The 19,678-nt window shown below is 32.1% G+C and overlaps 1 protein-coding gene across 1 annotated transcript; it reads left to right on the forward strand.

Annotated features, from left to right (window-relative positions):
• The first annotated feature begins 6,007 nt into the window (after nt 1-6,007).
• Nucleotides 6,008-7,529, forward strand: LOC136068765 (protein WHAT'S THIS FACTOR 9, mitochondrial-like). The gene has a single exon (XM_065776346.1). It carries the CDS (start codon nt 6,029-6,031, stop codon nt 6,860-6,862), a length of 834 nt encoding a protein of 277 aa, XP_065632418.1. The 5' UTR covers nt 6,008-6,028; the 3' UTR covers nt 6,863-7,529.
• Nucleotides 7,530-19,678: the final 12,149 nt, after the last annotated feature.

The raw sequence follows: 19,678 nt of genomic DNA on the forward strand, positions 1-19,678 counted from the left end.
AAAAATAATATTTAAATAAAGTAGTAAAAATATAGAACATCTGATAAATGAGATATTGTAAAATGATGTGGTAAAATAGTAAATTAGGCTTTTGGTGTGGCAAAATGGCATAATTTTTACAATCACAGAATCGGGTCCAGTGGCGTCCTCCTCCGGCGAATTGTGTCAAACTGAATTTTGATGGCGCCATTTTTCCGGAGTTGGGCAAGGCTGGATTGGGTGTTGTGGTCCACGACTGTCATGGGAATGCTATTGCTTCACTGTCAGAGCAAGCTCCCTTACCGTTTGCACCAGTTATAGTGGAAGCCATGGCGGCCGCAAGAGCAATTACCTTCGCACAGGAACTTGGCCTTCAGGAATTTATGCTTGAAGGTGATTCGGTAGCAGTTATCAACACCCTTCAAAGCGCAGAACCTTCACTGACATCTTATGGTCACCTCCTTGATTCAGCCAAATCTACTCTTGTTTCCAGTAAATGTATTGCTTGTACACATATCCGTAGAAATGGTAACAAAGTGGCACACAACCTAGCTAAACATGCGAGGCATGTTAGAGGTTTATCGGTGTGGGTGGAGGATATCCCACCTCACCTCCATGATGTACTCTTTGCCGACCCCGGCTGATTTTATAATAATATACTAGTCTACATTCTCAAAAAAAAAAAAAAAAAAGTTATTTCCATATATAGCAAGTTTCCTTTGAATGTGGTTCTATTGGTTACTCTTTTATAATTCACGATATCATATACTATTTTTTATTTGCCATTTTAAGGCAAAGTTACGATGGAAACATATCACAACATTTTGTATAATCAATTTAGTTCTTAAGATTGATTCTCAAAAAAAAAAAAATTTAGTTCTTAAAATTAACTTTGTTCCTAACATAATTGAAAAAAATAACTAATTGGCCTAACAATTTTAAGGGAATAAATTAGCTTTAAAGACTAAATTAATAAGTTTTAAAAAATCTTAAACTTGATTGACATTAACCTAAGCATCGAGATTTGTAAAAGGAATTTACCCTTTTCTTTTTAATGCTAAGGTAAAAATTTGATTCACAATAAAATTTAAAACCCTACAAATTACAAGGGCAGAGTTGGTCCACATAACGTTGGCTGATATTAATTGAAAGCACCTGCCAGCCACTACTAAAAAAAAAAAAAAAAAGTAAAACGCGCGACAGGTCCTTGATATTGTCTGTGGTACTAGTAATTATAATGTCCATAGAGTGGGCATTAAAATAATTGAAGGTCATTTATGTGGAGGAAATTTTCGTAATATCTTTGTTAGAGGTATATATTAATTATATTAGCCCAATGTAATAGAACTAAGCTCATTTTTACTTGTACTAATAGTCTAAAGTTTAGTCGCCTATATATATTCATGTTAGGGTTTATTGTAATACATGTTATTATATTACACTCTCCTATATAATAAAGATATAGCCTTTAAGGGATTCTTTTGTGGATGTAGGCCGACAAGGCTAAACCACGTAACCTTTGTGTTCTCAGTGTTCCTACTCTACGCTTCCTCTTCTGCATTTACTTGAACATACACAACATGGTATAACACATTGCGTCGTTGCTAATAATGTATTTAACATGGTATTAGAGCCAAATTTTGTTCTTGGCATCAAACAAACATCTCTACACAACAAAGAAGATTCTCACGTGCATACCACCATCTGAAGTCACACATGTTTGTCTACTGGATTTAGATTCCACAATATCTCACAGCCTCCATGGCTCTTTGCTTAAGGTTGGATAAATATGAGAAGATCACTTGAAGATGCCTTGAAAAATGCCTTTGAAGAAACTACAATGAAGCATATGCGAATAGACCAACTTCAGAGTTTCAAATGAAGAAACGGAGTCCAAAAAGGGCATATCTTGCTCAGTTTTTCGCGTAAATTCCAATTTTTGACTCCGTTTATTCATTTGAAACTTTGAAGTTGGTCTATTGGCATATGCTTCGTTGTAGTTTCTTCAAAGACATTTTTCAAGGCATCTCCAAGTGATCTTCTCATGCTTATCCAACATCAAGTCTTCATCGAGCTTCCACCTTGAGTTTGAGGGAGAGTGTTAGAGATATATATATTAATCATATTAGCCCAATGTAATGGGCCTAAGCCCATTTCTGCTTGTACTAGTAGTTTAGGGTTTAGTCGCCTATATATACTCATATTAGGGTTCATTGTAACACAAGTTATTGTATTACACTCTTATATATAATAAAGATGTAACCCTTAAGGGATTCCTCCTTGGATGTAGGCCGACAAGGCTGAACCACGTAACCCTTGTGTTCTCAGTGTTCCTACTCTACGCTTCCTCTTCCACATCCACTCAAGCATACACAACATGGTATAACACATCGCGTCGTTGCTAATAATGTATTTAACAATCTTTTCTTTGAGTTATATAATCCCGATATATTATTATTATTTTATTTTGACATGTGATAGTTAGTCTAATAACTCAATTTGTTATGCAAATATTATAAAATTTATTGTGTCTGTGAAGACTAATACAAGTGGAAATAATTAATCAAGAATTAGAAAAAAAAAATGTAAAGGATAAAGATAGAAAGTTGTTAACCTTGATTATTGGCATAAACCCAAGGATGTCTAGGGTCTTATATTTAATTACTTTTATTCATGGATGAATCATGTGGATCATTAAGATTAAGGAATAAGTGAATAACTAAAATATTCTATTGGTTAGTTCTCTTTAATAATTCTCGAAATCATATACTGTCTTTTAACCGTTCCAAGGAATAGTAGGTTATGTTTAGAGTTATAAAACATTGGTGGTAAGGGCTTTCTAGTTGAATGGGTATCTTTCCATGCACAAAGCAGTTGCGATTCTAAGATTATTTTTTAAGAAGGTTAATAAGATATATAAATTATATATAATTTAAAATAAAAGAGAAGTTGAATATATCGATACCACACCCAAAAAAAAAAAAACAAAAAAACAAAAAAAACAACAACAACAACAACTACAACCATAATATATAAAATTTTATAATTACTTTATACAATATTTCATATTTTGAAATTATTGCATGATATCTCCATTATCAATCCTACAAGCTACATTTCTTTCAATGTACACAGCCTAACAATAATTATCCATTAATTTCTCATTTGATTGATTTATTTCAAATTGCTTTGTTATTGAGGTTAACATGTCACAGCATTTTGTATAATCAATTTAGTTCTTAAAGTTAATTTAGTTCCTAAAATAGTTAAGAAAAATAACTAACTGGCCTAACAATTTTAAGGGAATAAATTAACTTTTAAACTAAATTAATAAGTTTTGAAAAATCTTGAACTTGATTGACCAGCCTAATTCTCGAGATTTGTAAAAGAAATTTACCCTTTATTTTTTTTTTTAAACGCTAAGGGCATTAGCATTGGGGAATGCTAATGCCAAATTTAAGGAAATTTTAGAATTTTAAGTCTCAAAACTATCTGTAATGGGGAATGCTAGACAACAGTATTACAATTTTTTTGCAATAGCAAGTATTGTAAAAAAAATAATATTTTATCTGAAAATGAGAGAGAGGAGAGAAATGGGAGAGAAAAGATATAATTTTGAGATATATTATTTTATTATGTAAATATATTATTTTAATGAGTAAAAGAGAGAAATAGAAATTTGAGATATAAAAATATTGTAAAATAGTATGGTATAATGATAAAGTGATTTTTTAAAATCGTAAAATAGAATAAAATTAAATTTTTCAATGTTAATGCTCCAGGGTAAAAATTTGATTCACAATAAAATTTAAAACCCTACAAATTACAAGGGTAGAGTTGGTCCACATAACGTGGGCTGAGCCAGCCACTACACTTTTTTTTTTTTTTTTTTTTTTTTTTTTTTTTTGGGCGTTGTGGGGTGGGGTGGGAAGGCAACAGGTTCTAAGTTTTTTTATTTTTTTTAAAAATGTTAACTGATCAAAAAAAAAAAAGTTTAAGAAAATATCATTTTTTTTTAAATATGACCGTTGAATGAGGGGGGATTGTTTGAAAATGTTACTTTTTTTTTTTTTTTTTTTTTTGAGAAACAAAATGTTACCGTTAAAGAATAGGAAATTTGAAAATCTGATTGTTTTGGATCAGATGTTACGTTAGGAACAATGATAAAGAAAGAATAAAATAAGAATTAAAAATAATATTTAAATAAAGTAGTAAAAATATAGAACATCTGATAAATGAGATATTGTAAAATGATGTGGTAAAATAGTAAATTAGGCTTTTGGTGTGGCAAAATGGCATAATTTTTACAATATCTGCTACAGATACTCTTATACATAATTTTTCCTCTAATCCAAGCAATTTACGTACTTTTGAAATCACTTTAACGTATATGATACGCAGTTATATATTACTTATTATGGGCAAAGGGTAATATAAAATATTACAAACCATGTCCTTTATAAAAGGATTGTGCATATTCATAATTTTAAGTATCAAATATAGGGGAACTAAGCTGAAGTAGTCTTGGTGTTTATAATCTTGTGGGTTTGAGTTTTTTTTTTTTATATATATATATATAAAAATGATCTAAGACAAATAAATCACAAATCTTGTACATAGGAACATCTTATTAAGATTCCAATTAAATTAATTACCGAAATTCATGCATCTATAATAACAAACAATTATAGATTTTTTTACGAAGGCATGACCAAAATCAGTAGCAGACTGTTAAAGAGAAAAAAAAACTGGACCTTCAACTGGTTCTACAAAAACCATAAAACTGTAAAATTTTTATTCACAATAATTGAAGACCATTGTGTAGTGGAAATTTGTCGTGGCTAGCTGCTTCCAAATTCCAAGCCATCGAGTTGCACGTTGGCTTTAATTGATTGAAAGCTCTATGCCATTTTTTTTTTTAATTTTTTTTTAATTTTTGGTTCCTCGCCACTCACAGACCCACTGAACTAACCAATGACCAAACTTCAAAAGTATGTGACAGAATTCCACAGTCGACAAAAGGTGAAAACATTTCACCAAGGTAAATTTGACAAACATGATTCTATCGACACAAAAGACAAAAACAGTAGTAAACACGTGATTCACTACGAAAGCAAATGTGACCAAATGAATTTCCTATTCGTAGTCCTTCCTTCTTCCAATTCGTAACTCCTTTCAAATTCTAAAATTTGTAAATCTTTCCTTATTAGTAAGAGGTGAAATATAAGTGAATCTTCAATAAGGTCTTGCTCTTATTGATATTTTAAATCTGCATTGAAATTATTTTTTACTAGATATTCAATTACTTCAATGCCTAGGATATTTGAAAATTTGATATTCACTTACTGGATTCAATTAGTCAATTGCTTAGCTTGATAGAAATTTGAAATTGAGAGAGAAATGCTAAAAAAAAAAAAATACACTACAAAATGAAAATCAGAATTTCAAAATTTCAAGCTGCACCATAGAGTAGAGAAAAGACCTTTACAAATTTAAAGGGAAGTCACTCTTTAGCACATCCCAATATGCTTTTCTAAGGGATGTGAGACTTAGCAGGATTGCTTTTCCCATTAGTCATTTACAATTCACCCCCCTTATAGGCATACAAGTCCTCGTGTGTGGGACCCACTTCTGGTTGGGGCATAGCTTTGATACCATTTGTAATGGCCACACTTTAATTGTGTAGATATTATCGGAGGCCTAACAAAAGCTGAGTTCCATATTGCTTAAGTGAATGTCCTAAGCTTGGTTCGTAAGGAGGGATGCCACATGCACTCTTCATTGTAACAAGGTGTTTTCTCTTCCTTTGTAAGGGGAGAAGCAAAGCCATGAGGCCTAATGAAGCCAAAGCGGACAATACCACATAGTTGAGCTGGGGTTGTTACAATAAATCTTTCGTAAAAAACTGTTATTAGTGGATAAAAAAAAATATTAGTATTTGGCTTAATTAGAATCAATAACAGCTTACCCGCTTGTGAAATTATTGTGAAAATGTTTATGAGTGTAGTAGCATTACTTTTATATTGTCAATAGGCTCCGTAAACTGCTCATGCTCACCAGAGAATGGACACTTCCTTTACAAACTATTGACCAGCTGAAATGGGACTTGGGGTTGCCATATGATTACCATGCTTCCTTGATTCCATATCACCCTGAGTTATTCTCTTTGGTCAACCTTCCTGACGATCGTGTTGGATTGAAACTCTTGTCCTGGGATGATGAACTCGCTGTCTCTGAATTGGAAAAGAATGCCACTTTACAACAGAATGAAGAAGACATGAAAAATGGTTGCTTAGCCTTTCCAATTGGATTCACCAGAGGATTTGGGTTGAAGCGAAAATGCATGGAGTGGTTGAAAGAGTGGCAAAGGCTCCCTTATACTTCGCCATACACTGATGCCTCGCATTTGGATCCCCGCACAGATATGTCTGAGAAGAGGATTGTTGGAGTCTTTCACGAGCTTCTTCACCTAACCATACAAAAGAAAACCGAGCGCAAGAATGTGAGCAACCTCCGTATGCCTTTGGCCCTGCCCCAGAAGTTTACTAAAGTGTTTGAGCGCCATCCTGGTATTTTTTACCTCTCTAAGAAGAATGACACTCAGACGGTTGTTTTAAGGGAAGCCTATGACCGCCAGAAACTCTTGCAGAGACACCCCCTCATAGAAATCAGGGAAAGATTTGCAAGCATGTTGAGGAAAGGTCTGCTAGATAGGAGCAGGGGGTTGTACAAGACAAGTGAAGATTCTGATCTAGAACATGAACGATTAAGTGATGTATATGATGATGAAATGAGTGATAATCAATGCATATCTGAAGAGGAGTCTTACTGTGATTTGCTTTCTAAATATGATTCAGATGAGCCTATACATGACCCTCGTTGAGTTCTACCAATACATTTAGTGCCAAAGAATTATATTGAGATTTTGAAAATATGCAAAGCACCAAGTGACCGCATATTTTGTCCAGTTAGTGTATAAATTTGTCAATGCAATCTGTGAGCAATTCTCTACTCCCATGTGGCATCTCATTAAAGATTATAATTATCAATAATCTTGTTATTCCCAATCTAATTGAAATTTGTGTATCAAGCTTGGAGTTATCTGCCTATCCTCTTGATTCTTTGATGAGGAAATATAGAATAAATATAATTAAGTTGGTTGTTGAAGTTAAAAGAATGGATTCATCCGCTCTGAAGTTTTGAAATTGGAGCTACTTATGTTGTATCTGGGATGAAGGCAGAGGAAATCTACTTGGAGTAGTACCCAGAAATGTAATATGTTCCACAGAAGCTCCGTTGGCTGGAACTTGATTTCGGAAACTTATGTGAGAGGATCAATGCTTGATGATAACTTACATTTTACATTTAGAGGTGCAGCAAGCAACTGATCTTGCTTCTACATAGTGAGATGAACCTGGATGAGAGGATTACATTATCTTAATTGTTGTGTTTTATTATTTTTGTTGAAACTTTTGGCATTTAGTACAGGTATCATGTCAAAAAGTTGTTCACACTCGGTAATCAAAATTTGGAGTTTCAAATCACCATCATCTAATCATCTTTGATAGTTGTCCCATGAAAGGAAGATTGCTTCATAGCCTGAAAGTACTGCAATTTCATAGCCTGGCATTATTGCATCTCACATATTATCCATTTCATGTCTCTCTTGCTATCTTACTGCACATCAATCTTCCATAAGAAAAACTGTGAAGGGTTCTGCTTTGGCTAAATCCTCCACAGATGCTAATAACCCTCTTGCTCCTTTTCCCAGAACAAACTGATCGTAGAAAATCATCACTTCTTTCAATGACCCTCATCATAAAGACTAATCCCGCTTCCTCCACTGTTACTTTGTAGGATTTCGTTTCAATATAGATTATAGAACTCCCTTGACATCTTATTTCAAGAATTGGTGATGTACGTACTTTTTCTCCACTAAAAAAGGTTCCAGAAAAGGTTTCTGACTAACCAAGCGGTGGCTTAAGAAAAGAGTGAGGACTTCATTGAAAATGAAATTTACACCAATGCACCGGATTAACTATCAAACAATGCCTTATCTTGTGATACCCGAAACAAATAAATTGGGTTAAGAAATTGATTGCAAATTTAATTGAGGTCAAGGAGAAAATTTTAATTTTATAGAAATCATATTCTAGAATTCAAATGCCCCACCCCAACTATTGATGTAAAAAAAGGGTTAGAATTCTATAAATTCTTTCTTTCTATTGATTCTATTGTTTAGAGAGAAAACTTACCCTAGGATTCAAATAATCCAATTTGAGGCGAAGTGTCTTTAGGATTCTAACTTGATTTTGGCCATGTGTGAATTGGACTAGACCTGTTTTAACATTTTTCTTGTGAGTTAGACCTTTTAAAAGGTTTGACATTTGCATGGATGGAGATAAAACCCTTGGTCCATAACTCCATTTGGTTTCTCAGTCCCCTTTTTTTAAAGGCGTGGAGTGTTGTGCAAGAAGATGTTACAAGCGCCATTCAATCTTTATTCAGGTCAGGTACCACTTATTATTAGGGAGGTAAATGCCAGCATCTTGTCATGAATTACTTAGGTTCCGAAGCCATTTAAAATGGGTGATTGTAGACCTATCTATGTTGTAACTCAACCTACTAAGGTATCTCATCTTAGTTCTCTCTCTTTTTCTCTATCTCATCTCTGTTGTCTCTCTCTTTTCCTTTGGATTCGATTAGTCTGAACTAAATATTGAATAACAGAATAGTCTGAACTAAACGAAGAGACATCGGTAACATATACCCGTTGCAGGATATATTTTTCCGAACTAAACATTGAATTACTTTATTTGACTTTGTCCTTTAGTGTGTGTGTGTATATTTTTTCTTTTCTTCAAATGTCCTTTTGTGTTAATTGTTAATGTTATTATATTTCTTTAACTTAACCCAATGTCCACTGATTTTGTGACTTAGGCTCTTAGCCTTTTAGTTTTTGTGTAAGTGTAATTGTGTCGTTTGTCTCTTGAGTGGGATCCACTTCCATGTGAGAGGGAAGACTCATGCATCCGATACATGATATACTTTTCCTTTAAGTGGGGGGTGGGTGGGGCCGTGGGGCATACATTGGGCAACTGGGGTAGTGGACTGGACCATAAGCCATCGAGTTGCACGTTGGCTTTAATTGATGAAAGCTCTATGCCATTTTTTTTGTTCCTCGCCACTCACGGACTCAACTAACTAACCAATGACCAAACTTCAAAAGTATGTGACAGAAGTCCACAGTTGACAAAAAGTGAAAACATTTCACCAAGGTAAATTTGAAACATGATTCTGCCGACACAAGAAGACAAAAACAGTTGTAAGCACGTGATTCACCCAGAAAGCAAATGTGACCAAATGAATTTCCTATTCGTAGTCCTTTTGTTCTTCCAATTCGTAATCCCTTTCAAATTCTAAAATGGAGAATGTTATTGTTAACCAGCACTGCCTGGTGCTGGTTAAGTGCAGAAAATATACAAAAATTTGTTAAAAAAAGTCAAAAAATTCTGATTAGTATTTGTAAAACTGAAAAAAATGACATGAATTACAAAAAAAAGACAAAAAAGTGTCTGGAAAAGTAAAAAAAATTTGTGGTTAACGGGCATCGTGCGTGCCCGTTAACATAACCCTTCTAAAATTTGTAAATCTTTTCTTATCAATACAGGTGAAATATAAGTGAATATTCAAATGAAAAGAGAATGGAAGAGAGAATCTGTTAAAAAGTATATTTAAAAAAGTGAATACATAAAAGTAAAAATTACCGTTTATTATCTAATAGTATAAAAATTTAATGATTTTACTGAAAATAGCCTTTAGATTCGAGTCTTTTGGCTAAATATTGTCAAAATTAAAACATTTTTGCATTATAGGTACGTTTGAAGTTTTTTGGCAAAATGAGGAGAGAGGTTGAATTCGGCAACAGCGTTGCCGAATTCAAAAAGGAGGAGAGAGAATGAGAAAATGGGAGGAGAGAGAAAAACTCGAATTACGGCAATGGTATTGCCGTAATTTTCTGCCCAATCTGCCCGGGTTTGTGCGTGTGAGGAGTGCAATGTGTGAGTGCTCCCCCCAAAAAAAAAATCCCACAATTTCGGCAATACCATTGCCACAATTGTGGGGAATTTTTATTTTTTTTTAATTTGTGGCAATGGTATTTCAGCAATACCATTGCCACAATTGTGGGGAATTTTTTTTTTTTAATTTGTGGCAATGGTATTTCAGCAATACCATTGCCACAATTGTGGGGAATTTTTTTTTTTTTTTTTAATTTGTGGCAATGGTATTTCGGTAATACTATTGCCACAATTGTGGGGAATTTTTTTTTTTTTATTTGTGGCAATGGTATTTCGGCAATACCATTGCCACAATTGTGGGGAATTTTTTTTTTTTTTTTAATTTGTGGCAATGGTATTTCGGCAATACCATTGCCACAATTGTGGGGAATTTTTTTTTTTTTTTTTTTTAATTTGTGGCAATGGTATTTCGGCAATACCATTGCCACAATTGTGGGAATTTTTTTTTTTAAATTGTGGGTTTTTTTTTTTTTTCAATTGTAGCAATTGCATTGCCGAAATTGTTTCAATTGCCACAATTGAAAAAAAATAAAAAAAAAATTTTTTTTTTCCAAACGGTATTAGGAATTTTTTTTTTTTTTTTCAAATGGAACAATGACATTGCCAAAAGAAAAACTTATCTTTTCCTATTGCCGAAATTCCGCAACACCATTGCCACAATTAGTAAAAAAAAAAAAAAAAAAAAAAAAAAACCCAACCAATTTCGGAAATACCATTGCCACAATTGGGGAAATTTTTGTTTTTTTGTTTCTTTTTTTTTTTTTTTCCAATTGTGGCAATCGCATTGCCGAAATTGTTTCAATTGCCGAAATACCATTGCCACAAATTAAAAAAAAAAAAAAAAAATTTCCCCACAATTGTGGCAATGGTATTGCCGAAATACCATTGCCATAAATAAAATAAAATAAAATAAAAAATTCCCCACAATTTCGGCAATGGTATTGCCGAAATTGTGGGATTTTTTTTTTTTGGGCACTCACACATTGCACTCCTCACACGCACAAACCTGGGCAAATTGGGCAGAGGAATTACGGTAATATCATTGCCGTAATTCGAGTTTTTCTCTCTCCTCCAATTTTCTCATTCTCTCTCCTCATTTTTCTTGAATTTCGGCAACGCTATTGCCGAAATTCAACATCTCTCCTTATTTTGCCAAAAAACTTCAAACAGTACCTATAATGCAAAAATATTTTAATTTTGACAATATTTAAGCAAAAAACTCTTTAGATTCCGTTATTAAAACTTAAAAAAACAGTAGTTGGCTGAAAATTGGTGTTTATCTGAAAAAAAGAAAAAAAATTTGATGAGTTGCATTATTAAGACAGCTTTGCATTCCTTTATTAAAAGTAGTGCTAGTCTGCTAGTACTACTAAAGTCTGTAGAGAGGCTCAAAGTAATTGAGTGAAAAAATTAGCGTCAAAAAGCAAAAGTACCGACTAAAGTCTGTAGATAGGCTCAAAAGTAGTGCTAGACTGCTAGCAGTATTAAAGTCTGTAGAGAGGGTCAAAGTAATTGAGTGAAAAAAAACTACAGACAAAAAGCAAAAGTACCGACCAAAGTTTCTAAACTTTATTAAAAGTTTTTTTTTTAATCTTTATAAAGTCTTTTTCCTGCTAAATTTTGTAAAAAACAAATCAGGATTTCGGTGGAGAAATTTAAGTAATATTGTTTAAGTATTTTTGATATACGTATGATAAAAAATATGTGAAAATATATATAATATTATTTAAAATGTAAAAATGTGTGTTAGAATTTAACTATCAAACAAACCTCAATAGTTTAGAAGTAAAACTAGGAAAAAATATATATTTTTAATATTTTAGGAATATTTTTTTTATATAAAAATTTAAGAACAAAAAGTGAAATATTATTAATAGTTTAAGGATAAAAAAGAATTTTTTAAAATTTAGCAAAGAAACAATTTTTTGGTAATAGTTAGTACTTCATAAGTATAAATTATTGTAAGATGAGGGCATAATATAATTCTTATATATATATATATATATATATATAATTTAAATACTATTCATAGTCATTTTCATATTTTTTTAACTCTTTAAAAAATTTTGTAAAATATTATTAGGTATAAAATATAAATTGTCTTTTTTTTTTTTTTTAAATTATTGTGAAACACTAATTTTTTACGGTTCATTTATTTTAGACTCTTTAGTTTTTGTACTTAATAACTCACTTGAATGAATATTTATGATGTGATTCTACATTTGATTCTAAAATTAAGAAATAAAATCTTTAAGAATAAATAATTTATGACACATGGCACAAAATTAGAACTCTAATTTGGAATTTTAATTTAAGTTTCTCTTAACTTCATCTATTATTATTTATATAAATTATTATTTTTTTAAAAAATTTTAACTTATAGTGTTTACTCCTAACGATAGCTCTTTATGATCAAACTAAGACACCAACTGGTTTTCGGTGTAAGAGGATATTGAACTTCAAATTTCTTATTCAATTATCAAAGACTTTACCAATTAAGCTAATTGAAATGCACACGTTGACTTTAATTAATTGAAAGCTCTATACCATTTTTTATTTTATTTTTGGTTCCTTGCCACTTACTTAACTAACCAATGAGGAAATCTAGTAATACAACAAAATCTCATTATATTTTCAAAACATTTTTTGTTTTGAGTTGTGGTGTATCTCAATATAATCTTATTTTATTTTATGTTGATCCATGTTAGATTGACACTTCACTTACTATAAAAATGCCCCAACATTTTGTTATGGTCATTTAAGAACTCTTCTTTTAAAGTGGTCTTATATGATCAACTCTAAATTTAATTTATTTGTCAATAATTTTTAAATCAATTTATGCTTTTTAGTATATCAATTGAGGGTTTTAGAGTTTGAATATTCCTTCCAAAGAATAATTCAACTCGGCCCCTCAATATGATTAACTAGTTAGATTAGATGAGTGTGATTTCTCATGAATGACAAATTAAAACTTGAAGGGCATCAATTTCTCACGAACCAATTAAGCTGACTGGTCCCTATCTAATAGGTATCATGTAGGGACAACTTTTTTCGGAAAATCTTTGCCATCGAATAAATCATGTGCATGTGAAACAAGGAAAGAAGACAACTAAAAGAATTGGGGGTCTTCCTATATATATCACCGATCAACTGCACCAGTAGATGTGTGATTTCTAACTGCTAAAGAGTAGGGTCCACACTGGGGATGTTACCTATTATCGTATTGTAGCCACTTGCTGACGGTGATAGGCCAATGTTCATATAGTGCAGGTCTGCGGGATGTTTTGCTTTTAGTAATGGACAACCCTTATTGCCTAAGAACAATGACTAGCGAGTAAATTAAATTTATATAATAATATTTCACAGAAATTAGAGTTGATCTTGAAATTAGAGAACAGAGTTGGGAGATTACCTCGCTGGTGCTTCAACATATCTCGTAACATTATATTATATTCAAATTAGTATGTGTTAATTCCATGAGTTTTTAGATGGGATGTTGAGGCATGGACTAGGCCGCTCTCTTGAGATGATACATGCCGTCAACAAAAATTTTGGTATAGTAGACTAGCAATTATGCGTGCTTGCCCCCAAAATACAACAATCTAGCAAACTTGCCGATTATCATTACAAGCCTACACTTCTTGTGATGTGGCATACGGAAGTATCAATAAACAAAACACGTCTATTTCTAGAAAAGAAGAAATAAAACATGTTTTCTTCTAAAAATAACCTCGAATTCACGAGAGCTCCTTTAATCCACAAGAGTTATTGAATCCACGAGGAGAAAGGGTCTGAGATCCACTAGAAAATAGAGAGACAAAAGATCTGAATTTTATTGATTGAATAATCGTTAAAAACCCTTAGGGCCCTATTTAAGGAACTCCGTAAAACTTGACAAAAAAAAATATTATAAAATAACTCATAATTAATACCTAACCATAAATTTGACCTAAAAATCATATTAAAAGCACCTAAAAATAAGGAGATAAATGCCCTAAACTTAAAATAAAGAAAATTACATAAAAATACAAAATACAACAAATTACTGAAATTAATTTAAAAATTATGTCCTATATCAACTTGTAGGATAAGAAACTGTCTATAATACTTACTTTACCTAAAATATAATATAGTGGGAATATATATTTTTCAGATAAAAGAAGAGGATAATATACTGCAAATATTTGTTGATGCATGTAATGGTGAGAAGATAAAACCGATCCTATTTCCTCTTACTATCCCTATCCTTTTTGGCTGTACATATTGGCCTAATATAGACTAGTAAAACCTTCCATATTAAAATCATGTTTAATTCAATAGATATTAGAATTAACTTTCCTTTTGATTAATCTGATTCAATAGTAAATGGTTACGGAGATTTATTGTAATATATCAAGTTATCAACGGTAAACTAATAATTAGTCTGGTTTCTCAAAAAAAAAAGGGTAAACTAATAATTATGTATAGCTAATATTGGTGACAATTACTATTTGGCATAAACTATGCATTATGCGTTTTTCAACAGTTAATAAGGTAAGTTAATGTGGCTATTAACTGTACGTGAACGATTATATTCTTTCCTTTAATTCTCAAAAAAAAAAAAAAAAAAAATCTTTCCTTTAAAAGACCATTTAAAAGTACATATATAATAATTTTATGAAAATATTCCAACACTTATTGAAGATTATTAATACCAACACTTCTTTCAGCTGCAATACTATCTTAGGATATTAACGATGAGAAAAGTGAAATTTAACAAAAGCATCCTCATACAAATCAATTTTGCCACAAACACAAGCATTTGCTTGGATAGCGATGGACGTGATGTCATTCACATTCAAATAGAAATTTGGAAAGAATAATTTATACATACGAATACACATAAAGGCAAACAAGTGTTCAGGTTGTTTCGTGGTATTTAAAAGATGAAAATCATGATTAACTAGTTAGATGAACGTGGCTTCTCAGTTCTCATGAATGACAAATTAAAATTGAAGGACATCAATTTATCATGAACAAAGCTGACAGGTCCCTGTCTAAATTTGCCACTAACCCAAGCAATTTACATACTTTAGAGACTACTTCACATATAATGTAAACCGTTATAATATGAGCAAAGGGCAGTAATGTAATATACAAATATAAAAATATATTTGGGGGAACTAAACCAGAAATCACAAATCTTAAAATAAGTACGTCTTATTAAGATTCTAAATAAATTTAGAAAAATATTAACAAGTACCGTGTGGTGTTTGTTAAGATTTTTTTTTAATAAGTTGTGTTAATAAAAAAGACAAAATTATTAAAAAGATTGCCAAAAATGATAAAAAAATTGCTAAAAAATTATCAAAAAACAAAAAGCTATAAAAAAAAAATTAAAATGCTGTTATAAACGGAGACAGTAAAATGCCCGTTAACACAACCTATAAATTTATTACCAAAATTCATCACCTACTATATTTTTGATAATCAAATTCATCACCAACAGATTTTATAAATTAATAGAGGTTGAAACTACTTTATCACTAGAAAATAGAGATTGGCTGTGCTACTAAATAATCGAGCCAGAAAAGTAGAGTCAAAAGGCAAATGTACTATGCTTGATAGCTGTCACTGGTTGAAAATGAGTGACCAAGTTTTTTTTTTGAGAAACGAGTGATCATTTTTGAGTAGTATTGTTTATAATTTTTTAAAATACATATAATTAAAAAAAAATGTATAAAAATATATATAATATTATTTAAAAATTAAAAATTAAAAATTAAAAATTAATGTTTAAAATATTTTACCAAGCGAGCCTTTAAAACCCGGATGAATTATTATTATTGCCAAGGTTTTCAGACCCGGACCGTTTATTGAACCGTAAAAGGGAGAGGTTTAAGGTTTTTAAGGTCGAACCGAGGTTGAACCGATGTCGAACCGTGATGACGTCATAATTAATTTAATAATTATTTAAATATAAATAAAATATATTAAATTAGTATAAATAGAAAAATTAAATTAAATGACCCAATTAAATATAGAAATCTATCTTTCAAATATATTTTTTTTACATCATAACTTTCATAAGACAAATAAAAAATATCATATCCTAAGTATACATTGTTTATCAAAAAAAAAATATATCCTAAGCATACATAGATATAATATTTCTTTATTTATTTATATGTTGATCAGTTAAACTTGTGACAGTAATATTCTAATAATATAGGAATTAGAAAGACACTTAGTAATTTTAAATTAAAATAATAATTTAATAATTATTATATATTTTTTATAGGAATTATTATGTACTTAATTGTATCCGTTGACTCACTATTTTTTCTCTACCAGTCAAACTTTACTAGATTATAATTATAATAAAAAAGTTGTGAAATACTTTATAGCACTATATTTTTTTCGTTTACAAAAAATTGTAAATATTAACTGAAAGTACTTATAATATTTTATTTGTTACCTATCAATCCATTAATAGTCACATCACATGCTCAGAGCTCCAAATCAATGGCTGAAAATTTTTGCCAATTTCAAAAATAAAAAGTTTTTTGGTTTTCCCAATGCCTAGTCACGTGTAGGGGCTCTAGATTCTTCCCAATGCTCTGGATTCTTCCCAATGCAAGTCACGTGTAGGAGGGGCTCTGGATTCTTCCCAATGCTATGCCAAGTCACATAAGGGGCTTTGGAAACATAAAAAAGAATTCAAAACAAACCCATACAGCTAGAGAGAAGGTGAGAGAAACCACAGTAGTCTCCACGGAAAGAAGAAAAAGAAGATGGAGAAAAAGAAGAAAGAAGAAGAAATAGAAGCAGAAGACGAAGATGAAGGCTGTGACTCGCGATCTGTGCTGGGTTGTTAACTTGCTGTTTCAACTTCGTACAGCCCCTACTTTGTCATCTTCTTCTTCTCAGTTTTTTTTTTTTTTTCCTCACAAATCTTTTGGTTCCAGATCTGAAAGAAGTCCAATGCCTGCCGGCTAAGTGCTCTGATCACGGTTCCAGAATTTAAAGCTTGTTTTTCTGTGTTTTTTTTTTTTTTTTTTTTTTTTAGGTTCAGATTCAGAGGGAAGTAGGGAACCGTGAGAAGCGGTCTGATCCCGGTTCTCAGAACCGTGAGGTCCGACCGCGGTTCGCACGGGTCCTTGCTTTTTTCTCATAGGACGGTTCTTGAAGCTAAAAGAACCGCAAAAATGAACGGTTCGAGGTTTTTCCGGTCGGACCGTACGGTCGGGTCTGGTTTCAAAACCATGATTATTGCTGCTGACTGATTATCTCTGCAAGTGCAATACATACAAAAAAATTGTGCAAATCAAAAGAAAAAAAGAAAAAAAATGTGGCCCCTGCTTCTTTGGACAAATGTGAAATAATTTAAAAATAGACTAGTTTTTTTTTTTTTTTTTTTTGGTTGAAAGACGATTTTATTCAAAGGCTAAACTGCAGAATCAGTTACAGTGCAGCACCTGTTTACATAAAGACCAACTACATCCTCTTCTAGAATACCTTTAACGTCCACAGGCGGACAGTTGTAAGACATAAAATCTGAAACTTGATCAAAACTCATCCTAGCTAACAAATCCGCACAGCGATTAGCTTGACGAAAGCAATGTCTAAGCTGAACCTGCTGAAACCGGAGCATCAATTGCTTGCAATCCTCCAAGATAGGTGAAACAACATTATTTTGGTAGTTAGGATTGAGAAAAACATCCACCACAGCTTTAGCATCCAGCTCAATGACAAGAAAAAGGACGTTTAAGTTGCTGCAAAGTAAGAGACCTTCCCGAAGCCCCCATAGCTCAGCCACAAAGCTGGTAGTCACTCCTATACGCCTAGCAAACCCCGCAATCCACCTTCCATCCTCATTCCTCACCACTCCTCCACAACCTGCCAGACCCGGATTACCTTTAGAAGCCCCGTCCGTATTTAACTTAACCCAACCCACCTGTGGCTTCTCCCATCTAACTACTTTGATGGTGCGACGAGCCAAATCTCTAGGAGTCGTAGCACAGTACACGAGCCAAATCTCTAGGAGTCATAGACTAGTGATATGACTAGACTGTAAAAAGTATGTAACAAAAGTCCACAACTTGACAAAAGGTCTTCCCACATGATGTTGCCTGTTGTTGTATCGTAATTTGTAATGATGGTGATGGACCAATAATGAACCCAATAGTATTCTTTCGCCTCGAGCTCAGTTATAGTAATGGATAACCTTATTGCCTAATTAGTCATAGGGTTGTGTTTACGGGTTAACTGCAGGCCTTTCAACCTTTCATTTTTTTTTTGGGCAGTTTTATAAAGAGAAAAAAAATATTAAAATAAGTTATAGGTCAATTTTATGTCTTTTTTTATTATATGAGACTTACATTAGTGCAAATTTAACAAGTACCTTTGAGTGCTTGTCAACATTTGCCCTAGTCATATATTAGTGCACAATTGAATCTAGGCAGAGCTGTCACAATTATTCACTTAATTATGCTCTAATGTCCTTTTTAACATACATTTATGTAATATAAAAGTGAAACGTTTAATTTTTTATTAGCCATTTTTTACTGTGTCACATGATTACATAAATTAATATTATGTATACATTTAAAAATATTGAAAAGTTGTGTCTATATGTTTTTCATTTTCAGTCGATAGACAATTTTTCATTCAAGAAACACATTTTCATTCAATCCTATGTTTTTATTCAATAGGGGTATTTTTATAGGCACATTTTCATTAAAGACCAGAAATCACAAATCTTAAAAATAAGTACATCTTATTAAAATTCTAAATAAATTTATTACCTAAATTCATAACCTATATATGATAACAAACAACTACAGATTTTATAATGGATTGGCATGACCAAAAACAATAGAGGTTGAAACTACTTGTTACTAGAAAATACAAATTGGCCGTGCTACTTGTCTCTACTCTATAGAGGAGCTCTTGGCTCTAAATAATTGAGTGAGAAAACTAGAGTCAAAAGGCAAAAGTACTGATTATCAACCCAAAAAAAAAAAAAAGGAATAAAAAAGGCAAAAGTACTATGCTTTATAGCTATCAAAGGGTGAAAATGAGTGTAACAGTGACCAAGAAAACTCACTTTCAAGATTCTCCGGATCCCGATGAATTTGATATTATTGTTGCTGACTGATTAAGATTATCTCTGCACCTGTGATGTGACCAGACTGCAAAAGTATGTAACGAAAGGTCTTCCCCACAGGAACAGGATGTAACCTGTTCTTGTATTGCAGCCACTCACTGATGGTGTGGACCAATATTCTTATCGAGAGCGATATAGTGCTGAATGTTTTGTTTTTAGTAATGGACAACCCTTATTGCCTAATTACTCATATTACTAGTGCTGTAACCTTTAAAGCTAGGCAGAGGTGACATGATTATTTCACTTAGTTATGCACTAATGTTCTTTTAACATACATTTACAACAAAAGCATGCTGGGGCCGAGTGATCACAATGACAAATTAAAATTGAAGGGCATCAATTTCTCATCAACCATGCTGACTGGTCCCTATCTAAATCTTATGGGAAGCGGCACCAACAGCACTTGAATTTTAGTTGTACAAGCTTTGCAAGTCCACACAGAAGCACAACAAACATGAACCATGCAACTTGC

Source organism: Quercus suber, unplaced genomic scaffold, assembly GCF_002906115.3.
Source record: "Quercus suber isolate HL8 unplaced genomic scaffold, Cork oak 2.0 scaffold_132, whole genome shotgun sequence".
In the NCBI taxonomy this organism is placed as follows: domain Eukaryota; kingdom Viridiplantae; phylum Streptophyta; class Magnoliopsida; order Fagales; family Fagaceae; genus Quercus; species Quercus suber.

Bases quoted from the DNA above. Each gene is read 5' to 3' on its own strand.
- LOC136068765 (XM_065776346.1), top strand. From the start codon at position 6,029: ATGCTCACCAGAGAATGGACACTTCCTTTACAAACTATTGACCAGCTG.